General features: G+C 54.1%; 1 protein-coding gene across 5 annotated transcripts in view; it reads left to right on the forward strand.

Annotated features, from left to right (window-relative positions):
• RNF220 (ring finger protein 220) overlaps nucleotides 1-9739 on the forward strand; it is a gene marked incomplete at its 5' end in the record, with an annotated part of 218927 nt that extends 209188 nt beyond the window's left edge. For 3 of the 5 annotated variants that reach the window (XM_084874580.1, XM_084874581.1, XM_084874582.1), the window contains 7 exons: nucleotides 2645-2741; nucleotides 2920-3006; nucleotides 3146-3201; nucleotides 3333-3411; nucleotides 7730-7838; nucleotides 7982-8056; nucleotides 8767-9739. In XM_084874580.1, coding sequence (XP_084730706.1) covers nucleotides 2645-2741; nucleotides 2920-3006; nucleotides 3146-3201; nucleotides 3333-3411; nucleotides 7730-7838; nucleotides 7982-8056; nucleotides 8767-8838 — 575 coding nt within the window. In that variant the 3' untranslated portion in view covers nucleotides 8839-9739. Of the gene's footprint in view, nucleotides 1-2644; nucleotides 2742-2919; nucleotides 3013-3145; nucleotides 3202-3332; nucleotides 3412-7729; nucleotides 7839-7981; nucleotides 8057-8766 lie in introns of all 5 variants that reach the window. The other 2 variants (XM_084874578.1, XM_084874579.1) reach the window with 1 other exon arrangement.
• Nucleotides 9740-10655: the final 916 nt, after the last annotated feature.

Below are 10655 nucleotides of genomic sequence, written 5' to 3' on the forward strand. Positions count from 1 at the left end.
CTCTGTCCTGCCTGGCTGGTCAGGGGAACACAGGGTCGCCTGGGCTGGTAGGGAAGATTGTGCCCTGAGAGGTTTCTCCAGGCCACACCTTCCTTCTAGCGCAGGCTCCTAGGCCCTACTGAAGCCGCAAGTAGCCATTTTTGCTCCGGAGTGTGGTATGGGACCTGTTGTGGGCCTGGTCAGCTCTGCTGGATGACGCTGAAATCACAGTAGTGAGTTATCATACTGGGGCTTTCAAGCTGGTGAGGGACAGTGACAATAAATATGATTTTGGAGTTGCATAGGAAAGAGCACATTTAAAAGCAGTATCTTGAGAAATCTCATCCATACTCGGCACCTTGAGGGTAGGGATCAGATCTTGGAACATCACGCCCGAGTTCCTAAATGGGCCAGAGGTAGGGGTCCTCAGTATGAAGCCAGGCAGAGGATGGGTCCAGTAAAGGTTGAAAGAATGTTGTTGAGGTGTGAGTTCATTCAGGAAGTATTTATAGAGCAACTACTGTGTGTAGGCACTGTGACTTAATAGTAGAAGGCATGGTTGAGCCAGCCAGACTGGAGCAGGAGGGCCAAGGGTCTAGGCAGAAATAAAGGGGGGTCTGAAGGCATGGGGGCAAGAGGAAACGTGTAGGGTTTGGGAAACTACAGTGACTGTGTTCTGCCGGAACATACCAGGCCTGCTCCAGGCCTGGCGGCAGTAAGGCTGAAGAGGAAAGGACTTGAAGCCACAGGCTGCTTTAAGTGTTGGGTGCCTGATTTCTCAGCTTTTCCATGGGTTCTTTGATTTCCTTTTTGCCCAGTAGGCAGGGCTGGGTAGGGCCAGGCTGAGCTGAGGATGTGAGGCCGACTGCTGAGCTGTGTGTACTTGGGGGAGGGGGTTTGGCAGGGCTTGGGGGGTACACGCTGTAAGTGAACCTGATAGCTACATTCTGATTGATGGCGGAGTTTGTCTCCCAAACTGTCAGAGGGTTTATAGAGGTGCCACTCACCTACAAGGCAGGAATTGCTTGTCAGGACACCTGGCCGTGAACAGGAGACAGAGCTGTAACTTGGTGTTTTCTCAGCTTAATGGCCCTGCTGCTGACCTGCCTGCGTGTGTTGATGCCTTGAGTATGGAGGTCAAATGAGGACTGTCAGAGGGGGTGGGACCTCGGCATGCCTAGCCTTTCTGTTTCCCTGGTGCTGTTTACCTCTGGGACGGGTGGGACCTTTGTCAGGCCAGAGACCAGACACAGAAGGGAGAAGGGTTGGAAAGAAAATGTTTTTGGAATGGGCTTGAAAGACGGAGAAAATTCCAGATGGAGTGAATAGCATGAGCAGTCTTAAGAGCAGGACATGGAGAATTACGTTTAAGGTGCAGTAAGTAGTCTGTCCATATGCATAGGGCTTGTGAAGTGACGTGAGGAAAAAATATCCTAATGGGCCTGGCTGATGAGCCAGGCTGGATTGTGCCCTAGTCAGTTTCGGAGCAAGGAAAAGAAGGGCCAGAACTATATGAGAAGCAGCATGAAGGAACAGACAAGGACCCGTTAGGAGACTGTTACCCTGGTGAGAGTGTAAGAGCCTGAGAGGGAAAGGAAGAACAAGAAATTTCTGAGATATCAGGCAGAATTCCCAGCTTCTTCCTCGCCTCTTTAAGGATTTCCTTTCTGATTCCACTCCTAACAGATCCCATTGCCTTCATCTTTCTATCCTAGAAGGGCTGCTTTGTGGCCAGTGAGAAGTGGTCTGAGACCACGAGGGGCTAGTTTATGAAACCACTTGGAGCAGTGAGTTATGCAGAGTGAAAGGGACTAACATATCAGACCGCTTCTGAGGGAAGGCAGGTGGGGAGGGAGGAGCAGCTTTGTGGCCTCTGACCTGGGCTGTCAGGAAGAGAAGTCCTGGAAGATAGGCCACAGGAAGAGTGAGTGGGCCTAACGTGGCTTCCGTAGCTCCCGCCCCATTGGCCAAGAGTCTGCCTGTGGCCGGACCAGTTGCATCTTGATGGGGTCAGCTGCCTGCCTCCGCCCAGCCTGGTTGCCTTCATGGGCTGCTTTGAGAAGCAGGTGTGCATGCCTCTCCTCTCATCTGTCCCTTCCTAATCCCTTTATAACTGCACTTGTCCAGGAATCTGGGCTGAGTGAGGTGGAGATGAATAATTAATGTCAGTCGCTTCAGACACCAAATATTTGAACAGCTGCCTGGTGTTTTTGCTGGCAAGGACCTGGCAGCCAAAATCAGGATGTTGACTGGGGTCCCGCAGCCTGCTCTCCCCTCTGATGGACTTCTCTGTCTGGACCATGGGACACAGGAATGCCAAGGTCTTGGATGGCGTGATCTTGTAAGACCAGAATTTGTTCTCTTCCTGCTCTTCCTAGAGCTGGACAGCAGGCCTGGGTATCTCCTGAAGACCTGAGATAGTATTTGAAGGGGCTGGTTTATGAAGCCACTTGGAGCAGCAAGCAGAGGCTGAGAAGGGACTAAAGCAAAAGGGACTAAAATATCAGAGGCCAGAGCACCTAAGTATCTGGCTCTCTATATTCCAGGCCCACGTTTCTGTCTGGGCCTTCTCTGGCCCAAAAGTTGACCCCCACGTAGAGGCACCAGAAGAGACACCTTGGCTTAGTTTTGTTGGCCCCTGATCCTCACATCCTGCTTCCCACAGGCTCTGGCTTCGTCATGTGCAGCGGCAAAGAGAATCCGGACAGTGATGCTGACTTGGATGTGGATGGGGATGACACTCTGGAGTATGGGAAGCCACAGTATCCTTGGGCACTGGGACAAGGTGGGGCTTGTGGGATAGGCCAAAGGGAAAGAAAAGTGGCTAACACCTCTGGCATTTAGCCCCTCTCCCTGGGGTCAGTGTCTCAGTTCTGGCCAGGATTCAACCCTCCAGGCCTGCTGCAAACCAGGATCCGTTGTCCTTGACCACCATGCCAGATACACGGAGGCTGACGTCATCCCCTGCACAGGCGAGGAGCCTGGTGAAGCCAAGGAGAGAGAGGCACTCCGGGGTGCAGTCCTAAAGCAAGTGTGGGCACAGGCTTGGGGTGGGCTAGAGGGGGGTGGGAAGCCCTGAGGCAGGGGTCAACCTGATGCCCACCCTCAGGGTTGTCCTTGCCTGCCTTCGGGGCTCACTTTATTCTTTCTCTGTCCTTTCCTCTAGTGGCGGCCCTCCCAGCACGCGCATCACACCTGAGTTCTCTAAATGGGCCAGTGATGGTGAGTATTAACCCCGGTTAGGGGGAGTAGGGGAACGGAGACATCCTTTGGGTAGTGGTGGGACTCAGGCCCAACCCCTCACCGATGCTGCCCAGTCTGGCCATAGTATGAGTTGCCTCTTATCCCAACAGAGATGCCGTCTACCAGCAACGGGGAGAGCAGCAAGCAGGAGGCCATGCAGAAGACCTGCAAGAATAGTGACATCGAGAAGTGAGTGGCCAGAAGGGGAAACTTGGGACGGCAGTTCCGTAGGAAGAGGGGCCACCAAGGTTCCAGGTCCTCTCTCAGTCCTGCAGCCCTGGCACACAGTCGACAGTGGGCCCCGCTGGTGCCAAGCATGACTCTGAATTGATCACTGGGCCACGGCCCTGGGAGCCTTGTTGGAGGGAGGAGCAGCCCGCCCGCCTGCCTGCCTGCACGGCGGCCTCCACCCGGGGAATGTGATGTATGGCCACCCAGCCCAGCCGGCACACTTGATTCATCTCCAGTTTCTGTTTCTTAATCGGGAGCTAAATTGGTTTCATTTTTCTTGTCCCGGGTGGCGCTTGCAGTGGGTTTTAGGCAGGAGCGTTGGGTCTCATCACTTCTAGTTGGAATTTTGGGCCTAGGTTCCCTGGCAAGGGAAAGGGGACTCCCTTAGCACTTAACCCAGGGAGCCTGGGTGCCCAGGAGCCACACGGACTCTAAATCACTGGACACTGTATTGCGTTTTCAGAAACCCAAGCAAGGCCAGTTCTAGCCTCAGAAGGTGGCACTGTCCAGTTTGAGATGTCTGGAGCTGCTGCCTTTGGCCACTGTTAGCTCCCGCACCCATCCTGTCCCTCCACCGAGGCCAGGTTGCCTGGGGTTAAAAGGCAGCCTCTTCATTCCTGGACCAGTGTTCCATCTTGCCTTCTGCCAGGAGAGTGGATTGCAGGCCGGTGCAGGGCCGGGTCGGTGGCCCAGGGTCACCTCCCATTTGTTTCCCTCCATTTTGTGTTGTCATAAATTCATTCCAGCCCGTTGTGGTTGATCAGTTTATCTCGGCCGGGGCCGCAAGTGCTGCTGGCATGATGTATGGGCCGCGGCGCAGGGCCCGGCTGCCCATGAATCACCGCAGCTGCTCTGTGTCAGCGCCGGAGCGGGCCGCATGGGTTCGGCGCAACCAGCTTGGGGAGGGGGGAGGAATGACGTATGGATGTTTATTTAATAATTCTCTCCTACTCCAGCTGAGCGGGGCGGGCGGGGCCATAAGGGGCGCCCACCCTCGTCTGAAGGGGCTGCTCATAAATCAGAAAGACAAGATCATTAATCAGGGATGGCGCCCGAAGGGGAGGTGGGGGCCAGAGCCAGTGGCCATCCATGAAGGTACTACCCACCCAGAGCTGGGGAAATCGGGATTCTATCCCACCTGTGTGAGCACAGGCAGGGCTGTGGAACAGGTTGGGGACTGGCTCTCAGTCCTTGAATTTGGGTCTGCCTGTTGGGGCCCATTAGTCCCTGTGACTTTTCCTTGAATACAATATGGTTTCCCACCCTAGATCTGTTTCGCAACCCAGGGAAGGAGGGAAGCAAGATGTCATGGCTGCATCTAGGAAATTCTCCACCCTATGCCCTGGAGCAGGGGTCTTCAAACTACGGCCCGAGGGCCACATGCTGCCCGCAGAGGAGTCTGATCCGGCCCGCCAGGTTTTTTGGGCAGTGAGCGCAGCCGAGGTGTTACAATAGGAATTAGTAGTTCATATAGTCCGGCCCTCCAGCTCTCTGAGGGACCGTGATCTGGCCCCCACTTTAAAAAGTTTGAGGACCCCTGCCCTGGAGGGACTCAGGAATAGCTCGCAACCAACCTGGACCGGGGCTAGAAGCAGAGAATAGAGGCGTGGTATATGCTGAGCAAATCCAGGATCGGTTGGACTCTGGAGTTAGATGTGGCCTTGGAGCTTTTGGAGATGGAGTGGGAAATGGCTTCATTCTCTCCTGGCGCCATCCTCTTTGCCTTTCCAGTTCTAGCTCATTCTCTGGTTTGGGGTTTGAGAGTTTTCTACTCTGGGGTAAGCTGCCCCCAGCTCCATGCCTGAAGTTTCCCCTTCTCTGAAATAACCACATAGGACCTGGTAAATGCCCAGTCTTGTCCTTAGAAAGGCAGGGAGCATAGCTACCCATACCTGTCTCGTTGTCAGGAATGAATAGTCCAGATGGGGATGGTACATTTGGCATTGGGCAAAATGCCAAGGGAGGAGCCAGCTGCACGGGTGCTTATAAGGAGAGGGGGTGGTTAAGGCTTCCAGAGCTGGAGAGTTGAGTGAATGCTCTCAGAGAGTCAGCCAGAGCCTTTGTCAACTTCCTGGAGAGAGGCAGGGCAGAGAGGATCGTGGACCGGTGGCTCTAGAATATCCCCGATAGAGGGATACAGCCATTAGGAAGTCATGTTGCTCGTACTACCCTAAGAAAGGTCAGAGACCAAAGTTTGGTGCCGTCTTAAGGTTTGGTTTCTATCCTGTCATAGCCTCTTCCAACATCTTCAACAAGTCCCCATGGCCTGTAAGATAAACTTCACTTTCTTCCAGTTTGGCATCTGAGGTCTTCCTGGATGCAGTCTCCTTTCCCACTATCACCTTCTGCTTACCTGCAGGCCAGCCTTCCAGCCTTCTGGGCTCTCAGGCTTGTTGGCCTTTGTTCCTGTGTTCCTCGATCTGGAGGCCCATCTCCTGGTTCCAGTCGGTATAGAATAGTGGTCAATCACAATTACTGGTTGACCACAAAATCAGTCTAACAGAGTTTAAATCCCATCTTCCCCATTCTGAACCTTGGGCAGGCTACTTAATGTTTCAACTCTGCTTTAATTTCTTCCTGTATAAAATGGGAGTATTATAATCTCCTCATGGGGTTTTTGTAAGGTGCAAATAAGGTCATTTTCAATCCCTCAGTACCACCCTGGCATTTAGTAAGTGCTTAATAAATTTTAGCTCTTTTATTTGTATTATTATTATTCCCTAAAGCCCTTCTCCAGTACATCTTTTCTATTCCTCCAGGAAGCATTCTTCTCCCTCTGTGAGCTCCTCTACATTCTATTCACTTACTTTAGAAGGGGAGGGACGGAGCACTCCCTGAGAGAATCCCACTGTTCCCTGTTCAGTATTGCAGCCCAGAGTCTTCCAGAGGCTATACGCAGGGGTCTTCAAACTACGGCCCGCGGGCCACATGCAGCCCGCAGAGGAGTCTGATCCTGCCCGCCAGGTTTTTTGGGCAGTGAGCGCAGCCGAGGTGTTACAGTAGGAATTAGTAGTTCATATAGTCCGGCCCTCCAGCTCTCTGAGGGACCGTGATCTGGCCCCCACTTTAAAAAGTTTGAAGACCCCTGGGCTATAGGAACCTTGTGCAGTGCTTGGACAACAGGTGAGGACTTGGAAACACAAGTCCTTGAGCAGGCCAGACCTGTACCCCTAGGACCTGTATTATGTGGGACTCATCCAGTGCCCTCATCTCTCACTCTCCCTGGGGTTTGGACTGACTCTTTACTTGGCAAATGTTTATTCATACTCAAATGTTTGTTCATACTCACGTGCCTAGTGTGGAGCTAATGTCCATAGCCATGTTGGTGGAGTGAGTAGCTTGCCCTCAGGGAACTGAGTCTAGCAGAGATGAAGACATTTGTAGTTGTATTGCTGTGGCGGAGTCCAGTAGAAATAGTGGTCAGTCTAGTTATATTGCTCTTCTCAGGGGCTGGAAGAGCACAGAAGAGGCAGCCACCAATGGGCTTCTGGGAAGAGGTGGGAACTAACTAGGCCTGAACCATGAGATGGTACCAGTGAGTTAGGAGGTGGGGATGGACGATCCAGAAGCAAAAAGTGTCAAGAAGCCAAGGGAATGAAAAACAGTGGCATGTGTGGGAAACTTGGTGTTTTTATGTGGGTAGAGCTTAAAGGATGTGGCAGGGGACTGAAGGATGTGGCCGGCTGGGGATGGACCAAGGAGGCCTTTGTAAGCTGGTGAGGAGTTTGGTAGAGCTTTATCCTGAGGGAGACGTTGAACTGTTGGAGGTATAAATGGTCAGATTTGTAAAACTCTGGGTGCTGGGAGAGCAGAGTGGGATGAGGGGACTGCTGGCACAGAAGCCCTGCCATTCAGTTAGAGGAGTAATCCATAGAAGAAACTGAACCTGGATGAGTGACGGCAGAAGCAGGAAGAAGTGAGGAAATTCCGGAGTTCTAGGGACTAGATGAACAAGTTTGGATGTCAGGGGGATCCCTTCTCAGCCTTTTGGCTAAGATCAAGTGAATGTCGGAGGTAAAAAGGGTGGTTTAGGAAGGAGTTATTTGAGAATGGTTCCCAGATATCTGGTGTAGAAATTCAGGATGGAGATGGAGGAACGAGGAGGGTGAGGGGTTCATTTCTGGAATGTGGAGTTTGCTGAAATAGGATATGGGCCAGGGCATCTGCGAGATACTTGTATTTGTATGTGTGGTTCTGGAATTCAGGGTGTGGATTGAAGGTTTAGATTAAAAATGCCAGCCTGCAGTCTGCCCAACGAATGCTGTCTTCTTTACAGAATAACCGAAGATTCAGCTGTGACCACGTTTGAGGCCCTGAAGGCTCGGGTCAGGGAGCTCGAACGGCAGCTATCCCGGGGGGACCGCTACAAATGCCTCATCTGCATGGTGAGAGGAAGGGAGCCCACGGGTGCCCTTGGTCAGGCTTCGGTGCCCCGTGGGTTGGCAGAGGGTCTCTGCACTGTGATCTGACCTCTTTGGAGGGTGGGCCAACCTCAGTGTGACCCCTTCTCTGCCCACCTCCTCCCTAGGACTCATACTCGATGCCCCTAACGTCCATCCAGTGTTGGCATGTGCACTGCGAGGAGTGCTGGCTGCGGACCCTGGTGAGGTGGCATGGGGACTGGGGAATGGGTGGCTGTTGTGGGGTACTGCCCAGATGTGCTTGCTTATGCTTGAGCCTGCTTTGAGAGGAATGAGGAGGGGTGAGGGGGAGCAGGAGCATAGAACACAGCCAGAAGCCAGGCCCCCGCCCCCTCCCCAAGCTCACCACATTCTCGCCTCCCCCCTGTGGCTTCACTGCTTGCTCCCTTCCCTCTACCCTCACCCCCCAGAAGGGAAGGCCCACTGTGTCGTACATATTGGTGAGATCCTGGGTCAGGAGGAGCCTGGGTATGGGGAAGCAGGACCGGGCCTCAGCCCCTCCCCCTCCCATTACTAAGCTCCCTCTGCTCCTGCCCCTGTTCTTCGCTCGGGAGCAGCCATTAAAATGTCGCCCGGAGACAGCAATAAAAGGCCCGGACGTGGGCTCTGTGTCCTGATCAAAGGCCGTGTGTAATCTCGTTAGGGCCTCGGCAGCCACAGCTGGACCCAGCCTTGTTCTCATTACTGGGGCTCCTGCTGCGGGGCTGGCCAGGCGGCTTGATCCTGGCATCCCCCCAGCACAGGAGCGTGCCTGCCTGCTCACAGGCCGCCGGGCTTCCCAGCCTCGCTGGCGGGACCGAGGTGCCAGCACACACTGTACAAGCCCAGGGCTCACGTGAGCAGGCCTGCGGCGCTGTGTGCATCACCGGAGCCCTCCCCGTTCTCCCCGCAGGGCGCCAAGAAGCTGTGCCCTCAGTGCAACACCATCACAGCGCCCGGAGACCTGCGGAGAATCTACTTGTGAGCTAGCCACCCAGCAGGCCTTGCCTCAAGCAGCCCCCCTGCCGCCTCTGTGATGTGACCCTACCCCTTGTACATACTTGCACACCGGTTCCCCATGTACATACATGCACACACGCACGCACACACACAGGCCTCTGGAGCCAGAGTGGATGCTGAGGCCAGGCCCTGCCACGCTCCCACCGGGATTGGGGACCACACCTGTTCCAGGTTCTGTTCCCAGGGTCGGGCAGGGAGTGTAGGTGGGGTGGGTAGCAGGGCGAGGCTCCTGAGTTCCAGCCCCCAGACTGACCGACTGACAGACAGACATGCAAACACCAGACTGAAGCACATGTAATATAGACGTGTATGTTTACAATGTTGTGTATAAATGGATAACTCCCCGCCCTCTCCCCTCCCTCCCCTTTGGTTGTATGATTTTCTTCTTTTTTTAAGAACCCCTGGAAGCAGTGCCTCCTTCAGGGCTGGCTGGGGGCTCGGCCCATCCACTCTTGGGGTGCCTGCCTCTCCCTCCCTCCGTGTCCCTTCCCTCTCCCATGTGCTCGGTGTTCAGTGGTGTATATTGCTTCTCCCGGACATGGGGCGCACGCCCCAGGGACATGATCCTCTCCTTAGTCTTAGCTCCTGGGGCTCTTCATAAGGAGCTGGGGAAGGAGGCAGCACAGAAACGGGGACGAGCCGCAGCAGGGGCTGAGAAGGGCTGGGTGAGGGTGCTGCTGGCCGCCCAGCCTCCTGCCAAGAACCGTTCCTGGGACTCGAGCTGCTGTTCCCAGGGAAGCGTGTCGCCTCCCCACCCCTCCGTGGGCCCCGTGGTGTGATGCTGTGTCTGTATATTCTATACAAAGGTACTTGTCCTTTCCCTTTGTAAACTACATTTGACATGGATTAAACCAATATAAACAGCTGCTGCGTGTGTGTGTGTGTGTGTGTGTGTGTGTGCAGGGAGGGATGGGTGATGGGGCGGAGACAGACAGCTAAGGGGTTAATCCCTGGCAGCAGTGCAGGGGAGGCCTTGGCTGGGGTGTGTAAAGCAGTACAAGGTTGGTCTGCTCTGCTCAGGGACCCCGAGCACTACATCTGTGGGGGTGGGGCTGGGGACCTAGACTCCTGACTATTGATGGGTGGGGGCTCCAGGTTAATTCCTTATCGATGTGGAATCGTCAGCTCATTAATCACAGAAGAGGTCAGAGCTTGGGGTACAGAGGGGATGCAAGCTCTAGCCCCCAATCTCGGGAAGGGGCAGCTATAAGCTTGGGTGAAAACGAGCCTCTGTCCCTTTCCAGTCCCCTGAAACATCCAGGGACCAAAAATGGAATCACTATCAGCACCATCGTGGCTTTTTCTGTTCTGCAGCCCAGCCCAGTACAGCCACTGCCTGGTCCTCAAAGGGAAACAGTAGAAACCCCTATTATCCAAAATGGACCCTCAAGGCTGACATCTGAGGTTGGGCAGCTAGCACTGGAGATGCTGCTTTGTCACGTCATCCCACGACCGCCCCCTGCCCTGAGTGATCAGCATCTCACTTGGTGTCTGGTCAGCAGTGCTCAAAGCTGCAGATGATGCCCACCACAGAGCTTGTTTTAAGAAAATAAGATTCTGAAATTTAAAACCCAGTGTATTTCCATTAACTCCAGACTCCTATTTACAACTCCTCACATGCCAGGTCTACCCATCATCTTCCCAAATTGGCTGCTTTGGACACACCAATCTCAGGGGTACCCACGGTACATACTACAGAATCGGGTGCAGTGGGCAACTCCTGCCTCCTGCACTCTAAAAATCACCCTGGTTCGAGGCCAGCGGAGGCTCTTCAGAGCTCCA

The sequence above is a fragment of the Pipistrellus hanaki genome (genome assembly GCF_964339955.1).
Source record: "Pipistrellus hanaki genome assembly, chromosome: 2".
In the NCBI taxonomy this organism is placed as follows: domain Eukaryota; kingdom Metazoa; phylum Chordata; class Mammalia; order Chiroptera; family Vespertilionidae; genus Pipistrellus; species Pipistrellus hanaki.